Genomic DNA, 24,956 nt, shown 5'->3' with positions numbered 1-24,956 from the left:
CAGTGGGAGAGATCTCTGCATCAACATGGATTGTGTTGATGTGGGGATCTGTAAGTTTGTTTTTTTTTTTGTTCAACCTTCTGGTTGAACGAAAAAAAAAAGCTCAACATGCATACTTTGCTTTATTCTTTAATTTTTCTTATATACCTGCCTGAGGTAAGTGAAGCCAGAAAAGCACAGGTATTTCTCTCGACAGGTCCACTTCAAAGTGACTCAATCACCAAAAGGCAATTGTTAGGCCTCTTCCACACGGGCGGTTGTTCTGCCTCTTGTAAAGGCAGGTTTCTTTATTTTGAAATTCAAACACTCCTAGCACAGAGATCATTTGCGTTTGTACATTGCGTTTATCTGCATTTACATGTGGCTGCATTCAGCTAAGGTTGGAAATTCTTGCCTTTTGTAATACAACTGTTTACTTATCTTTTCTTTGTTCTGCGATTAACTGCGTTTATGTACAGATAGCTGCGGTACATCGCTCCTGGACTCAGCCAACTTTATTTTTCCTAAACGCATAAAACCGTATGTTATGAAAACGTTGCTAAACGCAGTGTGTGAATGGAGCCATAGGGATGCATCATCTGCATTTAGCTGCGATAGGTAAGTTCCTCTAAAAGCTGAAATCTAACAGTCCATGTGAAAGGGGCCTTAAAGTGGTTATAAACCTCAGACATGAAATATGAACAAAGCATATACCTCTATAGTGTACACTTGTCTCAATTAAGAGCACTAAGTGTCATTTCTATCTGCTGCTTTATTCCTTTGCTATCAAGATGAATCACTTCTGACACGTTTTCCTGGCACAAAGAGAAAAAAGGTGACAGAGGAAGAAAAAAAAAGGTGAGAAGGGAGGGACCTCAAGTTGATTGACAGCCTTTCTTCTGTTCCTGTGTGCTGTGTGAAGAGGGGTGTGTCCCTTCTCTCCAATCAGCTCTCCTCACTTAGCTCTGCAGAGTGTAACTTTAGTTCTCTGCCCCTTGCTTTCTGACAGCTCAGACAAGCTTTATAAATTCTGCACTTTAAATGGCTGTAGAGGAGATGGCTACAGGTAAATAGGTACAATGTATGCAGATGGATTTGTATCATCTGAAGAAAAGCCAGTCATTTCACTGGAATTGTTTACAACCACTTTAAAGTGATAGTAAGGACACTTTGTTAGTTTTTACCTACAGACAAAAAGTTTAAAAAAGCTTACCTGTAGGTAAAATGAATATCTCCTAAATGTGCACCGTTAAGGATATATTCGTTTAGTTTTTTTTTTAGAGCCGGTGCATGTGCTCTGAAGGAACGGCATACACGTACCGTTCCTTCAGAGTATTGTGCCATGTCCCGAGACTCCTGTGCACATGTGTGGGAGTGACGTCATCGTGACTCAGCCAGTCAGATGGCCAGAGAACATGAACCTGGAAGGAAGACCAGGTGAAGATGAAAGCCTCTACAGCAGTGATAGCGCCCCATTGGAAGGATTCGTTTTCAGGCAAGTTTTACATAACATGCTAGTATGCGATGAATACTATCACAGTATGCCTTTACCTTGCAGGGGATTTTTTTTTTTTTTTTGGGATGCAGTTTACCAACACTTTACCTAAGCACAGTCTGTAAAACAGTAGCATCTATGTTTTCCAACTCCGGCGTTTTGCTGTTCCCAGGCCACTGCAAATACTCTACACTTGGGGGTGTGTGAATACCTTCTTCTCCAATTACATGCTGTGGTTTCTCCAGGAGGTCAATATGTCCTGTAGTGACATACAAGTGGAGGAAAAAATACAGAGTGTGGCGGGAGGAGGCATTATCCAGATACACAAAAATATGGAATACCAGTGGCTACCGAGGAGCAGCAAAGCACCGGAGATTGAAGACAAGGACTTCTGGTAAGGGTCACATTAACACTGACCCAATTAACAAAAAATATTTTAAAAACTATTTTTCAGGCTAAATGCGGTTATTGACAAATGTAAAAGTAAGTATGACATGGTTAAAGCGTTCCTTGCCTTTTTTTTTTAATTCAGCAATTCTATAAACATCTTCTTTCAATTTAAAAAAAATGGTAATACAAAGCAATTTTGTTTGTTCTAGTTCTGGTGCCAGATTAGGTAATTAGGATGGTGTCTAATATCCTTCCAGTAAATGTTTCTCCATAAACGTAGAATGGAATCGCGGGTCTGCGGGTTGCATTAGCTTAATGAAAACAAGATTTTAATGCATATTGTTACAGCTGCGTTTGAATGCACTTATTAAGGCCCCGTGTTCCCACAACCATATGGTTTTTGTCATTAATGTCTCCTTTGAGGAAAAGCACTAAAATTAGAAAAAAAAAGTTGCATCTTTGATTCCAGTGATCCAAAGTAAATGATATGGCGACCATATGGCGCACAGCTCTGATGGAAGAATGTGGAAGTGTCCTTGTAAGCTTTTTTACTTTTTTTTCAAATTTTTGTGGCAGCCAATTTGACCCTGAAGTGAAGCATATTTTTTTTTTTTTACAACGCAGAGAAACCATTGAAATTCACAGAGGAAATGATGTTAACATGATGAAATTCATACAGAAAGCGTCCTTTTATGAAGCAAGCATGATGAGTGTTTTTATAAACATTCCTGTTTAATATTTAAAGTATGCAGTGAAGTGGAAAAACAAGAGCGTTCCCAGAAAAATGGAGATGGAAAAAAAAAGTGTCACCCATAGCAACCAGTCTCGCTTTGTTTATTTTCCTCCTGTATAAGGGTGGCCAGAGATGGTCCAGTAATGGCAAGAGAGAGCCAGATTCAAACATTGACTGGGAAAATTGGGACCTAGTAAACATGTGCTAGTATCACTCACTGTCACACTTATTTTTCACCATGTTGAAAAAATATATACTGGCAGCAATGTGGCTAGGTGGTTAGAACTTCCACCTAGCAGCATTAGGGTTGTCAGTTCAACCATGACACTACCTGCCTGGAATTTGCATGTTCTTCCTGTGCCTGCGTGGGTTTCCTCCAGGTACTCCGCTTTCCTCCCACACTCCAAAGACATGCTGGTAAGCTTATTTGGCTCCTGTCTAAATTGTCCCTAGCATGTGTATATATGAACGTGAGTTTAGGGACCTTAGATTGTACGCCCCTTGAGGGTTAGGGGCTGATGTGAATTTACAATATGTAACAAGCTTCCTAAATTGAAGGTGCTATTTAAGTACCTGTAATAAGTGAATAAATATTTAGATGTAGGATTGCTCAGTGTTCTTTTCTCTAAAGAAAAGGGAATCGCTCCTGCACCACTGTAATATTGGCTACAGATTTCAGGAATTCAAGGGAGGACAGGAGCTAGAGCAGCAATGGGCAAACTACGGCCCGGCGGACCTTTTAATCTGGCCCGCGGAGCGTGATACTGTCAGGATGGCTGTCAGGATGTGTGTAGGCGGGGCAGCGTGACGAACGTGAGGGGAGCTAGGCTCCTCTCACAGTCCGCCCTGAAGACCGGAACGGCGCGGGAATACGGCGAGAGGAACGCGCGGAGCAAAGGTAAGTAAATTGACACAGGGGAATATGGGGAATGAATTACTATAGGGGGGATGAATTACTATATGGGGGATGAATTACTATGGGGGATGAATTACTATGGGGGATGAATTACTATATGGGGGATGAATTACTATGGGGGATGAATTACTATGGGGGATGAATTACTATATGGGGGATGAATTACTATATGGGGGATGAATTACTATAGGGGGGATGAATTACTATATGGGGGATGAATTACTATGGGGGATGAATTACTATAGGGGGGATGAATTACTATAGGGGGGATGAAATACTATATGGGGGATGAATTACTATGGGGGATTAATTACTATGGGGGATGAATTACTATGGGGGATGAATTACTATGGGGGATGAATTACTATATGGGGGATTAATTACTATGGGGGATGAATTACTATATGGGGGATGAATTAATATATGGGGGATGAATTACTATGGGGGATGAATTACTATGGGGGATGAATTACTATGGGGGATGAATTACTATGGGGGATGAATTACTATATGGGGGATGAATTACTATGGGGGATGAATTACTATGGGGGATGAATTACTATATGGGGGATTAATTACTATGGGGGATGAATTACTATGGGGGATGAATTACTATATGGGGGATGAATTACTATGGGGGATGAATTACTATGGGCGATGAATTACTATGGGGGATGAATTACTATATGGGGGATGAATTACTATATGGGGGATGAATTACTATATGGGGGATGAATTACTATGGGGGATGAATTACTATGGGGGATGAATTACTATATCTACTCTTGGTCCGGCCCCCGGGTCCAATATATGAACCCATTGCGGCCCTCAAGTCAAAAAGTTTGCCCACCCCTGAGCTAGAGACATTCCTGCTGAGAGACCTGCCTTTGGCACTCTGCAAACAATACTCTTTGAAGAGCTGTATTAATTCCTTGCTGCTGGCTGTAGATGCCACTTCTAACATGATAAAGATTTAAAGTGCTATTAATGCCAAAACAAAAAATGTAATATATTGTAGCTTACTAATCATTAGAGGTGGTGGATGCATTCGTTTGACTTTTTTTTTTCTTTTTGTTTTTTAGGCATTTTGTCCCCTCTGCTTTTCCCTGGTCAGTAACACACCTCCTGTACTACAGTGTCCCCACTCTGGATGAAGGAGCACAGGGGGCACAGCAGCACTGTCAGTATGGGGGAGTGTACTAGCAGATTTAGGACTCATGTACACTGCAGCTGCTAAACTGACGTTCAGGAGCTGTTCTGCGTTTTTTTCAGCAGCACCTGAACTCTCCCTAATGTTTTCCTATGTGTCCATGTACACTATGTCGTTTACAATCATTTACAGGCAGTTGAGTTTACAGTCGTTTTTTTGAACACACCAAACTTGCTTTCTACTCGCTTAAACGAGTGTAAATGCGGTTAACCGCATTTATAAGCGTTTGCGTTTAGAAGCACTTTTTAACTGTTCCATATCCAGATGCTGTCCAGACCCTTTTTTCATCATCAGAAATGCATCCAAAGCGTTTTCCATGTATTCAAATGGACCCGGTACACCAGCGCAGTCAGTTCCAGGTTTCGCGTGAAGGAAAAAATGGTAGAACATGCCGCATTATGCTCATGATGGGATCCATAGTGAATACAACCAGAAAAGACCGGTAATCTCAACACATACTGCTCTCTCTGCTTCTGTTCTCTCTATTCCTCTCAAAATGTCTGAAATAGTTAATTATATACTATTTTTCTGTGCATTCTGGAAGGTCTCCTGAGGTTATCTTTTAAAAATGCTTCTAAATGCAAACGCTTCTAAACGCGGTATGCAAACGCATCTAAACTGATGTTTTTTAACCTACGTTTTCCAGCAGTCAGTTTCCATCTTTCAGAAGAGTTTTCCAAATGCCCCATGTACATGAGCCCTTAGATCTAACAAGTTGGAGCCAAACTCCAGCTAACACTTTGCAAGCAGTTTCAGCAGTTTTGTTCTTTTGGATAAAGGTTTTACATAAATAAATAAAAGCTGATCACTGTAAGCACCCGTCATTAGTAAATGGTTTGGCTCAACCCTTTAACTGCTACATCTGCAGAACAGCTTGTTCTGTTGAAAAACAACAGATTTACTGGCCAGATCACCAGTTGAAAATAAAGGAAAAAAAGCCCCCAAAAAAAGAAAATGAATGCAGCCACCACATCTAAGAATTGGTAAGCTGCAATATAATATTTGCTTTTGGGTTTAATACCACCTTAAAGTGGTAGTAGAGTCCGCTCTTTGTTTTATACTTACAAGTAAGCCTATAATAAGGATTACCTGCATGCACACTGCACTCTGTATGGACACTGCCATCCATTCAGTGCTCTGTCCCAGGGCTGTGACTCCCGTGCACATGAGTGGAAGTGACTCCGCACACAAGTGACGGACCAAGGATGTGAACCTGGAAGGAAGACTGGGTGAAGACAGAAGCCCTGTCAGCAGTGACAGCACACCGCTGGAGGGCTTCATTTTAGGGCAAGTCTGTCATAAGCCATGTGTCTTGTGATAACCCAAGTGGGATACAAATGATTACATCAAACACTTGTTGACATTTCTTTACTAAAACACTTAGTGCCCACATGTCTGCCATTTTGTGTAATTGCTCTGACTTGGCAGATGATCGTTCTTGTGTGAGTGCTGTTAGTATGCGTTTTGAATGTAATGTGCTTTACATGTGTACTGCTGATATTTTGTGGGATGATGAAATATGCACACAGCCTGAGAACACAGCTAAGTCACAGAGACTGCTAACTCTGTGGCTTAAGGCACATTAGAATTCTGAAAATTTTTTTTGTTGAACAAAACCACGAAATTATGTAATTAAACAGAAGCTATCAAGTTAAAAATGTGCTCTCGAGTCTGTGAAAGCAGTTTTTGCCATATCTAGTTCTAACAGTCTGTGTTGTCCAGGCCTCCAGGATTTCAACTAATTGCCTCTCTGCTCCTACCTGGAAGAATGGAAGCCCAAATAACTTTGACATTCTCTGGTTCTTGGTTTGTTGAACAATGTGTAACTCTATTAAAGGGCAACCTTACCTAAGGTTTAAAGTCCCCCACCCCCCAGAGTGCAGAAAGTCTGGGATTATACCCAACATCAGACCCTATCCAGCAATCTTTCTGTTGATATGGACCCCACCAGCGTCTGCATGTGTACCACGGTCCACTTATTCCTATGAGGAAGGGCCTGCTGGAGGCCGCCTTGAGTATGGGTACCCATAAAATTCAGTGTGCCTCTAGTGCGTATGTACAAAATGAGTAGTCAGATCCATGTTGGTGGTAAAATCACTGGATTAGGTCTAACGGTAAGTATAAGTCTAGGCTACCTGCACTCAGGGATATATGGGTTTACAATAAAGGACAGCTTCATCAAAGGTTGAAATACAAAGGATTTGTAATTCTGCTTAACCAGTCTTGTGAACGCCTGCCACAATGCATAGGCTGGACTTCCAGGAAGAGTGCACTTAACTTATGCAATACAGCCTGGTCTAGATCTTACCAAGGTTGGGACTAGCAAGAAAAGAGTAGTGGCACCATGATGATCATCCCAGTGCTCCTGTAAGTTTGGCATTTGTTGTACTTTTGTAACATGAGAACCTCAGACGTTTAGATGAGAAGTTCAGGTTTAAGGTTTGAATGCCACTAATAGTGATAATAATCATCCAAATCACTTAAGGGTTTTAAACGCAAGATACATCCCGAAAAGAAACTACAAAATATTTTGGACACATCTCACACATCCAGCTTCTCTCCCCCTGCCACCCACCACCACCATTATCAGCAAATTGATTTTTTTTATTACACAGCAGGAGTGATACTACAAGCAGGAACAGCACTACTTTGGTGTAAAATACACTTGCTGAAAGTTTGCAAGTGTCATTGAGTACATAAATACAATGTAACAGAGTACTGCTTCATTGTATTTACCATTCTATTACCATGCCGAAAAAAGGTGTGACTTTTCATCTGCTTATCCGTTAAAACCTTACAAGTAAAAAAATATATATATAAATATATATATATATATTTTTTTTAAATAAAATGTATTCCAGTTCAGCTCTAATTCCTTTCTACCTTTCTTCCCTAAGGTATTATCAGCTTTTCTTCTCTCTTTTTACCATTAACTGTATTTATTTGTTTTAATTTTTATTAGCGGTTTTTAATTTTTTCATCTCACATGACAAAATGTGCAAAATCGAAAAATAAAATACCTTTGTCATGCTTTGTATTCGAAATATAATGTTAGTGTCATTTTAAGTGGGATAAATAAAATAAAATATATACTTTTTATTTACAGTAAAACCGCTGTCTTTAAAACTAATACTGGACAAAATATAAAGAAAAAATGCTTTTTTTAATATGCATTTGTCTACAGATTACAGTGCAATTTAAAGAATTTTGCAAGACAATATTGCCTAAAGAAAGCTTAGTCTGTCCCAAAAAAACAAACTTACGTATTATTTTGTTATCTTAAATAATGGCAAACCTATCGCCAAATACATAGGCCTATAGTGGAAATGTAAAAATTACTCTGCTCCATGAGGGCCTTAAAGGTACAAGAGCTGAAGTGGATACAGACCCAATATCTTGATCAATATTGTATTTTGGTACAGTATGTGACTATTGATAAAGTTCAAAATATATATATATATATATATATATATATATTTTTTTTTTTTATTTATTTTTTTTTTTATTAAATTTTTTTCACGCTATATTTTTTCACATATTTTTCTCCATGCATGCCAAGCTGTCCAAGAAAACTTCCAAAAACAGTTTAGGACGAACAGCTATACTATGGTTTCCAGTTTAAATAATAAAAAAAAAAAAAAAAAAAGCTACATGCTTGCTTAAAACGTATTATCTGTATTTGAACTTTAATTTGTTAGTAGCTCCATCTAAAGCTACCTATGAAGGGGGTGACAACACTGCAGTGATTTCACTATAGCACGAACAATATTGTGATGAAAAAAAAAAGCTACAAATCAACTGATCTACATGCAGGTTAAACAGCTACACAACTACACTGTGCAAGTGTAGTTGCAGCCATTTTCCCCAGAACTTAGAAAAGCTTCACTTTGTAAAGTATATTGAATTAGGTGCAAGGAAAAAAAAAATCATCATTTTTAGCTTGCACGATTGGATGGTGGAAGTCAGCAGAGCATTACCACATTCGCTAAGCTCTGGGGAAAATTAGCACAATTGCACTTGCAAAGTGTACCGTCTATTTGCCTTTAATAAATCTCCTCCTTTGTGTAAAATCATGCAGTGTTTGCACCCACTAATAAATACAGTGACAAGAAGATGGTTTGTTTACATTCATTTTAAGTTTGGCCCTTTCAATGAAAAACAGGCACTTGTGATGGGTGATCCCAATCCTTGCCACTGCATGAAGAATTCTTTTCTTTAGGTTGGGTCATTTTCTGCCGACATCCCCTTTAATGATCAGAGCAAAGAGTGAACACTACAGCCACCATTATGATACATGGAGATATAATTATCTCTTCTATAAAGTCCATCCTTTCTACCACAGATTTTAATAGAAAGCACTGAAACCTCCTAAATTATTCACTAATGTCTCTTTTATGCCCCATAACCGTAAATAACACAAAGAAAAGCGAAAGGGCAAAAAGTCACCTAGACAAGCACGTCAGTCACTGCGCAGCGCTTACACCTCAGATTTATTTTCCATTTTCTCTCTTAAAAAGCAAAACAGTAAAACACATATTTGTGACCTAGCAACAATAAGGTTTGAAATCCTTTCCAGACCAATGAACTGTGCAATACCTTCAAAAATGGGATGACAAAGGGTCGGAGTGGAAAGTTGGTCGCTTCTTGCAGTTTGGAATGAAATTCTTCAATTGTCAGCGTAGAATTCTGTTGGGTAGTGGAAAAAAAAGGAAAAGCAAGAAAAATGCAATTTAATGGTTTGCCACCACATTCTAAAGGTTAGCAGTACAGAAATATTACAGGATAGGCACTCAGAAGCCACAAATGAATGGATGAAGTGGACATTTTTATGGGTGTAATGTAGAAGGGACTGTTAAGGCTAAATGTGGAAAATGTTTGGACAAAATTTAAAACCCACCTCCAGGAAACTTGAAAATTCGCCCATGTGGAGGGGCTTTGCCCGCACTTCTAGGGTTAACTGCTCATTTAGTTTTAGAAGGCTTAGAAAAGTAGAAGATCTACTTACCGATCTTCCACACATCTGTTCTGCTAGACTGGTCTCTGCAGCATCTTCTCCCCCATGCTCTAGTAGTCTAAGGCCCTTACGTCATCAAGACTAATGCGGAGTCCATAGGGACAGTCCACCACTGGAGCATGGGGGAGCACCGTCTGCCGGGGAAGCGGAGGATCAGGTAAGTTAAATGTTTTTCTCTCCCCTAGACTAAATAAGCAGTTAAAAAATCAGATTACTGAGGCATGCCATTAACTCTAGCAGGCATTTACAATAAAGCAAAAGAACTGAAAAGATCCCATTCACATTTTGTTTGTTTTAGGTGCATTGTAGGTACAGTTCGTTAGAAAAAGTCTTGCTTGTTGCATTTGATGCAGTTTTCAGCAATGTGCACCTAACAGTAATCACTAATTCCTTTCTAAAGCCCTTGAAATCTTGTCCAGACCTGCTATTTGAATAGAATCCCAAAACGAAAAACACATTGTCAGTTAAGAATTTTGTTCAGAAAAAAATGTCCATCCTTCTCCTTTACATTTTGTTCCACTAGGGTTGAAAGAAAAGTAGATTTGACCCTACAAACCATTACAAATTTGAACAAACATTCCAAATATGAAAATATTCAAACAAAGCTCTACTGGTGTATGGCCAGCTTTGCTGTATCTTGCCAATGTTAAAGCTAGCATCATGATATTTGGACAGGGCCTGATAAATAGCTAATACATGTTAGCATAGCTGGCCAATGCCTGGTGGATGTCTGTACAAGAACAATGAGTGCTAAGACATCTGCTCACACTTACATTGGCACTTTGTGGGGCCCTGCACAGAATTTCTCTATTGACTGCTAATAGGAATTAGGGGGTGCATAAGTGATGAAACACTTGCTAAATTTTCTACACAGAAAATAATAATATTGCAGCTCAATTTAAAAAAAAAAAAAATCCAACAAGCTACAAAAGCTGTCAATGAGGGATGAGTTGCTACCATGGGTTCCCCAGGAATCCCCGGAATTTGTAACGTTTGCTAATAGTGAACTTTTGCCCAAACACTTTGTAGGTCATCATAAATAGGACCAACCTATAGCCAAGTCATAGCCTTTGCTCCTGGTCAGCTTAGTCATAACATCCAACAACTTAAAATAATAAATACCTCAGCCCCATTTCTATAAAAGGGTGGGCTTACAGCAGTTGCATTGTCAATGAATTTTGAAACTCTTAGGGAAAACTGACAATTCTGTGCATGCACATACACAGATTTTATCCTTCCAATCAATTGTAACAACTTGATTTCATACTTGGAATCATTTTGTATTATCTCATAGGCAAGTGCTACATGACCAAGCCTCATCCAATCATTGCAAGCAAACATTAGATTTGTAACCACTTTTAGTAAGGAGAAGGACCTATGTTTCAGGCAGTGCACCAGTTTTTAATTTCATAAAATGTGAAGAGTAATCTCCCAGTTGCCCTCATTTTGGGAGAACACAACAGCAGATATGACCCCACAAGGATGAGGTTTAGCTAAAGCATGTTTGGTTTGATAAACTGAAGTCAGACTTGGGCAAGGTTTAGAGGGATCAGGGACATGGAGGGTAGGGGGGGAACTGGGAACACCCTATTTTTTATTGTAAAACATATTATTTGCCAAAAAACTAGACTGACTGTCTCAAGGTATCACATAACTAAGCCCAGACTAGGACTACATGCCCTGCTACACAGAACACAAACATTCATTATAAAAACACTAGATAATTTGAAGAAAGTACTGCATTGTATGTAAACTGAAAATTGTGCAGATGTAGTAAATAGCAAAATATATACAGCAGTGAAAGGCTATATTACTTTTTTTTTTTAAATAAAATCCAGCTCCGCTATGCACCAGTATACCATTAACGTACCTCAGTTGCAAAAATATACAAGCTCTCTTTGATCTGGAGAACAAGGCCTTACCTTAGCCTTTGGTAAATTTCTTAGAAAGCTTTTTCAATTCATGGAATGTAGACAGGACATAGGAGCCAGTAGGACCCCGGAAACAGATTATCAGCGGATCTCATTAGCACACACATCCTGCACTGACCTCATTAGTACACACGCTTCACCCAACAACTATTTTTTTCACAGCATCCTCGGAATCTCTCCCCAAGTGCATTTGCCTGGCTACCCCAGCGTCCCTTCAGATGGGCTCAAGCTGCATGCAGCCCACAGACACCCCTGATGTAATGCAAGGGCCTGGTTGATTGGATATTATTATTATTATACAGGATTTATATAGCGCCAACAGTTTGCTCAGCGCTTTACAATATAACGGGAGACAATACAGCAACAATACAGTTCAATACAAGAGGGATAAAGGGGCCCTGCTCCTTGGAGCTTACAATCTAGGAGATATAGAGTGATTGGATAGATGCTGTGTCCTCAAATTATACAGTTTTGGTAAATCTAAAGAACATTGTACAGAGATTGTACAATCAGATTGTATAGTGTATGGCCACCTTTATACACCTAAAATGAACTAGTTGTTCTTTCAGTGTCATTAATTGTTAATGGCACACCAAACACAGAAACAAGCACACATTTTGCCACATGAAAAAACAGGTGACAAACGTAGCAAAACGCACAGTAAAAAATGTGCAACTCACATCACGCCAAAATGTCCCATGAGCTAATTTGCCACTTGTAGCGCAGCCCATTGAAATCAACTGGCAACCCTATGTGTGTGACTGGAAAAACGAGCCAAAAAACATGTGCTCCCTCTACTCTCAGTGTGCATGGGGCCTGAAAGTGAAATGGGTGCGTTTACACAAGAACAAGAACATAGATTCACATCTATGTGTTTCCAAACACAAGGCAATCTGCACAGAAAATGCACACTCTGCCATGCGTTTTGGAAACATGATGCAAATATGCATCATGTTTGTGTTGTCATTACATGTTAAAGGCACCCCAAGTGCGACAAAGGCACCAAAAACTTCAGTAACGCACCATTCTCAGCTCCAAAAAAAAGTTCTGGAGCTTTTCTGGGGCAATTGTTGCCCTATGCGTGACAAGTGAAAACACTCCAAAACACCCAAAACAAACACATGCTGGAATGTGAGTCTTCACTACATGGAGATGTGAATGGAGCCTGACAACTGAGCGTCTCCATCCACTCCCACCTATGTACTTGTATAAAGATGGTCATACTCTATGCAATCTGATTGTACAATTTCTGTACAATTTCCTTTAGATTTACCAGAACTTTGGAATAGAAGGACACACCTGAACAATCTATTCAACTGGTACCAAATCAGACAGGCCCTTGTACTACATAGCTGATGGAGGAAGGTAGTATTGTAATGAGGGAGGTGTGGTCCAGAGTGGTGAACACACCTTATCACACCCTCTTCTGTGATACAACAAGGAAGCAGGGGCGGACTGACCATTTGGAAACTCGGGCACTGCCCGAGGGCCCAGGGTCAGTAGGGGGCCCCATGAGATGCCCCTGGTACCTTTTCCATAGGCTTTTGTGAGTTTGGGCAAGGACACAGGGGCCCCATGATCCCCTATTGCCCGGGGGCCCCATGAGTTGTCAGTCCGCCCCTGCAAGGAAGTGAAGGCTTCTGGGAAGTGGCCTACAGAAAGTGAATGTTGAGAGACCATCGACAAGACATGATGCAATCTGAAAATCTGTTCAAAATCTCACGGAAACTGACAAAAAATGAAATGTCCTGTGGATGAGGTGAGAAAAAATCACATTGGGATGACTGGGCCAGAAATGGCATTGGAAAACGCTTCCATTTATTACGAAAATTTAAATTCTGGCCAAAAAGGTGAACTTACCCTTTAAGTCATCTAAATATCCTCCGTTATGAGTAGGGTCAAATTTCCATCACTGGAGTGTCTAGGCACACAACATTTGACATCTAAAGCAAAGTTAGGGTAACCTCTTCTTTACAAATACATTTTCTTTAATCTAACTGGTAATAAATCAGCTTATATGAAATGATGGTATTCTGAGTGTGTACAGCACATATCTATACAACGTAAAGGCACCTCTTAGCCTCTGACACTACAGGCATGGGCCTTCTGTATCTTATGGCAAATCTGGCCCCGATTGCAAATAGTTTATTATAATTATTATTAGTACTTATATAGCTCCGTCAATTTGCGCTTTACATACATATTGCACATTTATATCAGTCCATGGCCTTGAGAAGCCTACAATCTAAGGTCCCTACCTCACATTCATACATACACATACTAGGGCTAATTTAGACAGGATCCAATTAACCTACCAGCATGTCTTTGGAGTGTGGAAGGAAACCTGGAGAAAACATACGCAGGCACAGGGAGAACATTCATCTCTGTAAGCCTAGGTTCACACTACAGCGGTCGCAGAAATCCCATGTAATTCGCACAGGCACCTCACCGCATTCCTGTACAAATCACATGCGTTTAGAGCCATACATTTTGTAGGGATCTATTCGCACCGCAACCCGCACCAAAAAGGTGCAGGACCCTTTTTTGGTCCGCACTAGAATCGGATCGCATAGGTATTCACACCTATGTGATCCGATTCTGCACATCGCAGCGCGTTTTGCGGACTGATGTGGGGGTGTCGTTAACTTAACATACACACCCGCATCGGTACGTGTTAACGGGATGTGATTGTGATGCGGTGCGGAATTCGCACTGAAAAAGCTGCGAATTCCGCACCACATCAGTGTGAACGAAGGCTAAAGGTAGTGCTGTGGTTGGGATCCAACCTGACGACCCTAAAGCTTCCAGGCGGAAGTGCTGACTGCTTAGCCCCTGTGTTACCCATCACAGGTTTTGCAGTACTATTTACTGTTATGGGGGGCAAGAAAAGAAATGCACGTTTGTGTTTCTTCCAATCCCCCTCCTTTAAGTGACCAGACCTGGCTTTAGCTAGAATATAACGAAGGTCAAACCATGAGGAGCTGCACTGCACAGCACCATTACTTTGTTTAAATTTCTGGTTGAAGAGATCTTCATACTTTACAGTAAGTGCACTTTAAATGCATACTTGCCTAAACTCTGCTCAGTTGTCACATATTATATATTTACTTCCTTTGAGATTACAAATATAAATCAAAGCCTGAAAAGGATCATTCAGTTACAGGTAACTTACTACTTATCATCTGTTAATTCTTTTTTTTTTTCTTTGCATACTCTAAATATGTTATCTGATGAAAGAAGATGTATAGAACATAAATCTGTCAGCACATCATTTCACTATTCACAAGCAAGGATGTATTTAGGACACAATGCGGAACAGAATAACACAATGCAGCCAGTAATTAAACAACATATTCCAGCAATAATGTGTATGGATTTCTCCTTCCTCTACAACATGGAGCTGTGAATAGGCTGCACTTTTTATTGTTTAGTCATTGTCATATGTTAATTCTATAATTATTTTTATAATTAAAAATCGAAAGTGCTGTATTTTATGTTATGTTTCAAGGATTTCACAGGAACAAGTGTGTAACCATGAATAGAAATGTCAGCACACTAGAAGGTTTCTCTTGTTTCCAGTTAAACAGGTCATTGATGGTATAGCAGCTCCACCTATTTTCTTCAAGTACTGCATTGTAATGGGGATGGCTTATCTGAGAGACAGACTTGTAAATGAATAAAACATTTTAATGAATGATGGCAAACCCACAAAGCCAGGTAGCCAAGGTGCATAGTATACTAGTGCTGACGTTTTCCTTTTATTAACCTTTTTTTGTTATCAATTGCAGCATCTGAATCCTGGTTGGTTCCTACAACAAACTGGCTTACATGGCTTGAATGCTATAGAAAGTTATCCATACTGAATGTGAAAAAACATAAAATAAGAGACATTTCTAGATTTTACACGTTTTTAACATTTGTTTCGACACCTGTTTCGGTTGCTAGTCATAATAATACTGGTAGCCTCAAAAGGGCTTCTACTGTGTGTTCTACAAATATATTGTGAGGTCTGGCAAAAGATGTTAGCATACTTTGAAGACAACAACCACTGATCTAAGGAAGACTATACCCTGAACATATCCCATTGACAATGACAGGCTGCAATAGATCTACCCATATACAGGGGCGGACTGACCATTTGGAAACTCGGGCACTGCCCGAGGGCCCGGGGTCAGTAGGGGGCCCCATGAGTTGCCCCTGGTACCTTTTTCAGAGCCTTTTTTGAGTTTGGACAAGAACACAGGGGCCCCATGATCCCATATTGCCCGGGGGCCCCATGAGTTGTCAGTCCACCCCTGCCCATATATATGCACCAAAGGCTTTAAGTAGCCTGGATATATTTAGGATGAGTTTTACTTAACCCTACAGGGGCATTTTTATATATTATTGAGATCCCTTTAAGTGTCCAAAATGAGGAAACAGGTTAATCCTATAGGAAATTGTATAACACATACATGATGATCACTGTCTTGATCACTGTCTTAAAAGAAAGTCCTGTTCACTTATGGGTGTTCTATGAAAACTTAATGTTTGTATTGCTATCTCTCAGTAGCAAATACCAAGGCTTAATGTTAGCAGTCCTGGAAAGTGGAATATTTAATTATGAGCTGTGAGCTCTTCAGAAACATACCACCCCGCCCCCAGTCTGATTATCAGCTAGATCATGTATGTGTTTATTCAATAAGGTGGTGCAATAGCCTGTAAACTTTCATTCATTGGGAGATTGCCCCAGGGCAAATCCATCCAACAGGGACACAGACAGCAATAAAAACATGCAATCCAATGAGAGTGCCAAACAAACACAGACAGCAATTATAGGATATAATCCAATGAGAGTGACAAACAAACCTGCAAGAGTCCAAAGGTAATTTAATTATGAAATTAATTTATAGTAGAATAGAGCCAACGTGTTTCAGGGACCAAACAAGAGCCTCCAAAATGCATTGCATCTATTTTGCTATGAATCAGTTTTATCATTAAATTACCTTGGACTCTTGGACATTTGTTTGGCGCTCTCATTAAATTGTGTGTGTGTGTACTGTCAACTTTGGATCTTTTCCCTTTTTCCTGAGGGTGGTCCTCATTTTGTTGAATGCTGCCAAACTAGAGTTGCTCAGTAACAATTTCAGTGACCCTTAGAACATCTCAATCCAGCATCCTGATTGCTCTTGTGTTTAGAAATAAAAACATGGCAGAGGTTTTAACCTTTAGCATGCCATGAATCCAAAAGAAACAATTGCCAGAATTTAACATTCTTATGTCCCTCAAACAGATGAAATCTTTTTCTTTCCATTGGAGGTAAAAATAACCAAACACTTGAGTGCTTACCAACAATTGGAAGTATTGTTGTATAGACTGAATTACTTGAATATACTTGGCCATTTTATAACCACCATCTGTGGTCTGACCACACCAACACAACTGACCATGCAACCATATAAGATACTTAAAGATTTGGCAATTTGATGCTCCATCTGTGCACAGCAATTGTTCCAACACCCAAACAAGGTATTTACAAAACCCTAATGGATAACACAACATAAATCAACCATCTTTCACTGATCTTTACTAGATGGTAGTTGATTAGAATTCAAAAATGATATCTCTTCATATGCAGAGCAATTATTAGAAAACTAAATCTAAAACAACAGAGTAAAAGAAAAAGGAATATGTTGCCCAATTTGGAAAATCCTTCAAACCTCTGCTCATGCCTGGGCCTCTCGCAGATGACATAAAATAATTTAATGCAGTTATACTGTTTATTTAAAGAGTGAATACCATGGTCTGAAGTCCTGCCTTGCACAATTTATCCCTAGGCATAAACAGGTAAAATTTGCATGCAAGACATAAAAAGCTAGAACTGTGTCAATCTACTCACCACTAATCCAAGCACAAGTGTGCGGACTCTTTCCCCAATTTCTGGTGAAATGTCATTGCCAAACTGCTGTAATGTGGTAAGGAATCGCTTCAATTTACTGAGCTGCCGCGCACCACATGCTGGAGGCAACTGCTGATTTGCCAACGAGGAAGAGGAGGAGGACGAAGGTCCATTACTAAAGCCATTAGGAGGGGATGGAGCTCCATTCAGTGCTGTTGGTGAATGACTTGTGCCATTTGTTACTGATGAATAAAGCAGAACATAGTAGCGTCACTTCTAGTAAACCTTACTATATCATTAGAGCATTAATGCATATTAAAATCTCAGTGTAGTAGCAATGTCTTTTGGACACTGACCATTTTTAAACACTTCGTGCTGATTTGCAATAATAGATCAGGCATAAAAAAACTACAAAGATACACATTACAAAACAAAAGACATGGTGGACAAAAGCGGGCAGGTACAGAGCAATAGAAATGTGTTTACAGTGAATGCATATTTTGGCATACAGTTATGTTTATACAATATTCATTTTTAGTTGCTTGATTTTCTCCTATTTTCATGGGGTTATTTTATATACAGAATTTTCTCCATTAAACCATGGCTACTATACCTCAGAGCATACAATTATGCACCATTACACAATGACTAATAAGATAAAAGGATATGCTACACAGAGGGGATGACCCACAGGAAAATAGACTGTGCACTTGCAAGTGCCGTTGCACTCAATTTCCCCAGAGCTTAGTGAGTCCGGGGTCACACGTGCGGAGTGATTTTCAGGTCAGTTTTTCAGTGCAAATTTCCAAAGTAGTGTTCAGTGGTTCAGCTGTGATTCAGATGCAAATTGGCAAGTTAGGTTTTGGGAGTGGGCAGCTGCCAGTGTCACTAACAATAGCTGGTTGTTAAAATGAGGGCTAGCAAGCCCACTGCCTTGTCATTAACAACTGATGACTCATCAGCTGTCAGCGAGGTTCCCCACTGACAGTTGAATGTAAGCAAAAGAATTACCGGCAATAAAACTTGAGAAGACAAAACTGCATGGGGGTGCCCACCCAATCTATACCAGACCCTTTGGATCTGGTATTAATTTTGAAGGGAACCTCACGCTAAAAAAAAAAAAAAAAATCCATACCAGACCCTTATCTGAGCATGCAGCCTGGCAGGCCAGGAAAGGGAGGGGACGAGCGAGCGCCCCCACCCCCTCCTGAACTATACCAGACTACATGCACTCGACATGGGAGGTGCTGTGGGGAAGAGGCAACTTAGGGACGAGGGCCTCTTCCCCACAACCCTGAGCAGTGGTTGTGTGGGTCTGCGGGCAGGGGGCTTATCGGAATCTGAAAGCCCCCTTTAACAAGGGGGCCCCCAGTCCCCACCCCCCATGTTAATGAGTACATTGTAGCCCTACTCATTCACAAAACAAAAAGTGTAAAAATAAATAAAAACAGAAAGACAGTTTTCAACAAGTAATTTCTAAAAACAAAACAAAAACAATGCCCCCCGAAGTAAATCCAGCGTCAATCACGATGAATACCACCGCCTTGGAAAAAAAAGAGCTCTGCACCCAATGCTGGCTCCCGTCATCTGACAGCTATGATGCCTCCCGCTGCTATATAAATTAAGGGGTAGGGCTATCACCAAGTAACCCCATCTCCATCTGACATCATCAACCAGGGCATCAACCCAAAACACATCAAAGAAGTCCTTTTGACCTTGGGTTTACTTCTATTCCAACAATAGTCTAGTTGCAGATACCTGAACTGTCTTTTGTGCCAAAAGATTTGTAATTCTGCCTCAACATTCTTACAATTTACAAATGTAAACTACACTTCAGAACCAGACAAGTGACACCACTATTCTCTGTTTCTGTTCTTCGGGATACTTTGTTATCTGCTTGTTTACTGAATATTGAAATTCAGCATGTTGGTGCCAGGGATACACCTAATGGCACACCTCAGATATACTTGGTGAAGTTGTGGAAGAAAATCAAATGGCTAGTGCTGATTTCCTATATCCAGTTAATGTTATAATGCAGTCCAAAAAGCCAAGAGGTCCATAATTTGTGGGTGCCCGGGACTGCTGCACGGAAGAATTACTTGGCAATGCCATTGGGGCACCAGGTGGATATAATAACAAATACTTAAAAATATAACAAACCCAGTATTTGTCATATTTTCAATCTAGTCACGCTTTCAAATTTTAATTATTAAGTAGGCTAGTATATACTGTATACCTGTTTTATCTTTAGTCTGCAAATGTAAAATCTATATTTTATAGGTAACAACTCTGTTATGAGCCTGTATGATTTCCTAGAAGACTCCAAGTTCCAACAATGTTTTATAGAGCATCCCTTTTCCGGAAAGAATGGCTGAATGTCACAGCATACAATTCATAATTTTCCGATTCATCAGACTTGACTAGCCATTTCAGTGGCATTAAACCAGCAGGATATACACTTCTGAATGTCCCATCAAAGTATCTTTATAAAACATCTATTTATTCACAGCAAACCATTTGCACAATTTATCCTAAATATAGCAATCATGTTTACAGCCCAAACAGACGGTAATGCCAAATTGGTGGGGTAGTTACCATCCTATAGTTCTACAATTTTCGTGATGATGTCATTCATACAGCAGTTACAGGCTCACGGGTAAACAGAGCAGAGCAGTTTCTCTAGACCCCAGGCAGTTGTGTGCTATAGAAAATTATGGTTTCTATTCTGTGCATGCTTTTCAGTAAGAAATACTATGTCCTAATTTTTTAAGCCATTACATGAAAAATGACGATGGATGATGAGGAAGGGTACTTTTGAAATTAAGTCTTTAGGTATTGTGTCAGAGACAAGATATGTGGTGCCTGTCAGCATCTTCAAGGTAGAAAATTGTTCATGTGAGTCAATATGAGCTGAAAAGAATCAAACTGCGCTCCATATATTGGCTAAATACTGATTTCTTCAAGCAGTGAGACAGTTAAGAGTCTTGTCTGCAACAGCTAGGTGAGGTATGTGGGGGAAATTACTAGTGGTGTCTCAGAACAATTTGTTAAAAAAAAGTGATGTAGTCCCTGCAAAAAAGACTTTCTTGGACTGATTTGTGTAACAGATGAAAAATGTAACCATGTATAGGAAGCTTAAAGAGATAGTATAAGAAGCAAAAAGAATTTAAAAAGTCAGGGGAAAGAGGTGCCTGTGCATACACGCAACACTATCATTTCCTACTGCCTCCTTCCCCTTTCTAAGAAAAGCAGCCTATCATTGGGACTGGCCTATAGGATTAAGAGAGAGTGGAAGGTAGCAGCAAGCTTTAAGACCAACACCAACCAAAAATGTTGCAATTTTGCCCTCAGAAAGGCTCAGCATTTGGCTTTACCTGCAGGCTTTTGGACGCTGATAATTTGTGTGGGCAGTTGTAGAAATGTTTCAGGCATCCCAATCACCATGACTAGGATTACCACAGTGTCCTTCTCTGGGGATACACTGGCTATGTGTCTTCAGGGGTACTAAAGATACATTTTATTCTCTAATCACAATTGGACTCAGTTATAGCATATAGAACCTCTCAGTTAGCACTTACTGCTATGGCCTCTCTTAATATGTGCAGATGAAGAGCAGGTAAGAATCTGAAATGGTGTTGGCCATACAGCTTTCAATGTATAAAACCAGCTTGGAGGGGATTGTGTTTTGTCTCAAAAAAGTAGAGGTTCACTTTGTGACCACAATTTGACTTTATAAGCCCAAATGTAAAATGCCCCCCCCCCCCATAAGAACTTTAGTTAACCTTACAACAGACAACTAGGAATGAGCAACTGTGTGTTCCTAATTCGGAGACCTGCTGTCAATTGGAAAAAAGTTATTGTCAAGTTAACTGTTGCATACCAAGGCTGCTAAACTTGGTCTGAATGTCTAAGGCTGGCCATAGATGGATAGTTTTTTTTTTTTTTCATCAAAAAAAATGAACAGACAACCCCATCCACAGGGTGGATGGAGGAATCCTCCGCACTGTGCTATTGTATTTTGACAGTGTCAAAGTACACTGATTAGAGTACACTGATCAGTGCTGAAGTTAATTGGCTAAACATTTTTCAACATTTTGCATTCGAGAGACTTCTCTCAAGCGGGGACGGCCATAGTTGGATCGAAATTCATCCGGTCTTTGCTGAACCGTCTGATTTTCGATCCATCTATCGCTAGCTGTAAGCTTAAAAAAAAACCTCTGGTCACAAAAGTGTTAATAAATAGTTAACTGGATTATGTAAATGACTAAACAGGTTGTACCACACACCTGTCAACCAGTCAAAAAATAAACAGCTATTTTAGAAACAACCAAGCACCCAACCAAACCGTAAACCACTGCAACACAGCTAAATTAAAAAAAAAGCAGTCTAAGCTACAATTTGCTGTCAAAACAGACAGATCGCTTACCTGGTGTGACAATGAGTCCATTAGGCCCTGGGGCTGCATCTAGGCTAGGGAGACACTAGGGAAAGGTACCACCTGTGACCGGCTAGAAGGAAAGTGGTGGCGATCACTTGGATTTACTGTTATTATTTGAGCAGCAATTGAAATATGAAGAGGATTAAAATGTTCAATATCTCCCAGGAGACATTCATGTATTATTTAGAACTTTCATGAGTGAATTTTAATTAACACTATTTTTCTGTATGAGGGCAGGGAAGGCCTGGGAGGGCAGGGAAGGGCTGGGAACCTTTGTCCTGGAGGTTTCAAAGCAGGGACAAATTTTTGTGAGCTAAATTAAGTGTACCATGCAAAGTGATGTACAGCATCCCATTGAATGGTGGGCATGGTGAAATGTGAGTGTTCCTAGAGGACATGGCTTATTGTGACACACCTTTTCACATGTTCCAGTACCATTTTCCTTGGAATTTGGTCACATGCCATCTCAGAGCTTTCAGGATGCCATGATTGCAGATCTGCAAAAGGTGCAGATAGTTACAGTATATAATGCCCAGCATGCATCACTGACTAGAAGTTCTGTTCTGGTTGATGTCTGAATGGTGAAATATCTCCATTCATGGTCACCAGGCAACAAAGCGTATTAGTAGTACAGGGGCAAATGTCCCCTGCCTTGTTCTACCTGGTATGAGGACCCAACACTTGGGAAGTGTCACACTCATTACTATATAACAGAGGTGGACAGCAGGGAAACTTAGTAGCTCTCCAAAATATTATAATGTACAGTAAAATACTGTATATCATTGGATGATCTACGTAAATACGCCACTGGACTGCTTTATTCCGAGCCTACCAATGTCTTTGAAACTAATATGCTCACCAGGTGGTTTATTTTTTAGGTCATAGCAATAGATCTGCAAAGATGCTAAACACATTTAATAGGTGCAGAATGTCAGGGAATGCGTATATATATATATATATATATATATATATATATATATATATATGCACATGAAACAACATGAAACGTGACAGCAAGCAAGTAAAAATTAACAAAGCATTTCAAAATAAACGCTAGAGTTCTCACTAAAAGTGTACTAAAGTTTGCCTTGTCTAAACATTTGCAATTAAAGATGAGCATGTCAAAATAATGCATAAGCACAGGTCATGGGCTGCACATGCCTGCAACATATAGGTGCAAGTAGGTCCTAAAAGAAATGTGCACATCAAAGCAACCAATTCCTCCAAAGGACATTTTATGCAAAATTCAGCTGTAGAGGAAGAGGAAGACAACAAGCCTAAATTAAAAAGTCAAAATTTGCAAGCTTTACAAAGTCCAACACTGCATATGATTCCAGCTGCCTATATTTTCAGATTTACTTATTCTGATACATGGTTTTTGGCAATCATAATCTCATATTATGCATAAACTGAATAATGCAAATTTTGGCTTTTTCAAAAGTCAAGCTTGTCATCTTTCCCTTTTAAGACTCCCCATTGGTCCTTTAATGGGGTACATTAACCAACAGGAACACTTGGAAATTATGACAGGGAAAGGACAGATTTATTATTATTATTATTATTATTATTATACAGTATTTATAAAGCGCCGATAGTTCACTCAGCGCTGTACATTACAAAGGGGGTTTAAAGGGTAAGTTCTCCTTTAGCAGTGTTTCTCAACTCCAGTCCTCATGGACCCCCAACAGGTCATGTTTTCAGGATTTCCATTATTTTGCACAGGTGATTTGATCAGTTTCACTGCCTTAGTAATTACCACAGCTGTTTCATCTGAGGGAAATTCTGAAAACATGACCTGTTGGGGGTCCATGAGGACTGGAGTTGAGAAACACTGTCCTTTAGTAACATGTTACTCCCGTATTTAGGGTGTAACATGTAACATTCTGTCAAAGAGCACCTGCCTGGGGATCTTCTCCTTGCACGTGCTGTCACAATTTAAAAAAGAGCTTGGCTGTTCAGGGCTCCACCCATACGGCCGCATCATTCATTCACAGCGATTTGTGAATTAATGAACTACAACTACTGTTTTCCATCGCAGCAGATGGCTTGTTGTTCTCAATTAACTGTGAGGGTGCTGGTGAGCGCTCTCAGGGCTGCTGTCAGAAACCCACAAGGCCCCATACAGCCAATCTGACAGGGCCCCCCATGCAAAAAAAACAGCTTACTATACTTCAGTTATGAATGAATGCAGCGAGTGATCGGTACTAATATCTCACTGTGTTCATTCAGGAAAGGAAGGGGATGGTAAATGGGACATATTTACTGAAACTTTTCCCCCACTCTCCATCCTGAGGGATCCTATTGTCCTAGTGCCTGCAGCTGCTGAAGGAAAGGAGGGAACCTGGCAGTACTGTGGGGGTGGGGGGCCTGGGCAGCAGAGGGAAACATATGGTGCACAAGGAGGGTGATGTGGGGCAATTACTGGAATCGGTCCCCTGTATGGCTCTCTCTGCAGCAGCTGAACGTCGACGGGAGGGAGAGGAGAAGAAGTCGGCTTTCAGCTGCTGCAGAAAGAGCCATACAGGGGATTGGTTCCAGCAATCGCCCCTCCGCTGTTCCAATCAACCTCCCTGCGCACATCTGATTTACCCAGATGCCTGGGCCCCCCTGCTGGCCTGGTGGTTACCTCTTATCCACAGCCCTGAGGGCTCTCATAGTTCATTGATCTTCCTGCTCTCAAGTAACTATCTACCCATACAGGAAGTACTGGCAGACAGCTGACTGGGAGTCTGCAGGAGACGGACATTGCACCCATGATCCACTGATCACAGGTGCAATGTACTGCAGGCCCCAGATGAAAAAATAAATAAATAAAAGCACTTTTTTTACCTTCAAAAATATGTGCATTTTTTTATTTTCGTTAAAGGTTAACTTAGGTATTAAGCTGGCCATACACCGTGTGAATTTGCTTTGGGGGTGGCCCTGTTGGTTCCTTCCCACTCAACATGCTGAAAAATTTAAAAAGTCAGAAG

The 24,956-nt window shown here is 40.2% G+C and overlaps 1 protein-coding gene across 9 annotated transcripts in view; it reads right to left on the bottom strand.

The window, feature by feature from the left end:
- The window catches only part of RUNX1T1 (RUNX1 partner transcriptional co-repressor 1), a 200,120-nt gene that overhangs the window by 47,305 nt on the left and 127,859 nt on the right, over positions 1-24,956 (bottom strand). For all 9 annotated transcript variants that reach the window (XM_089679680.1, XM_089679678.1, XM_089679676.1 and 6 more), the window contains exons 3-4: positions 17,547-17,788; positions 9,320-9,409 (exon numbers count right to left, since the gene is read on the bottom strand). In XM_089679680.1, the coding sequence (XP_089535806.1) occupies positions 9,320-9,409; positions 17,547-17,788 (332 nt within the window). The remainder of the gene's footprint in view (positions 1-9,319; positions 9,410-17,546; positions 17,789-24,956) is intronic.

The sequence above is a fragment of the Staurois parvus genome, unplaced genomic scaffold, assembly GCF_062004578.1.
Source record: "Staurois parvus isolate SC_StPar_1 unplaced genomic scaffold, SC_StPar_1.0 ptg000230l, whole genome shotgun sequence".
NCBI classification, from domain to species: domain Eukaryota; kingdom Metazoa; phylum Chordata; class Amphibia; order Anura; family Ranidae; genus Staurois; species Staurois parvus.
This window is presented reverse-complemented; position numbering and strand designations above follow the sequence as displayed.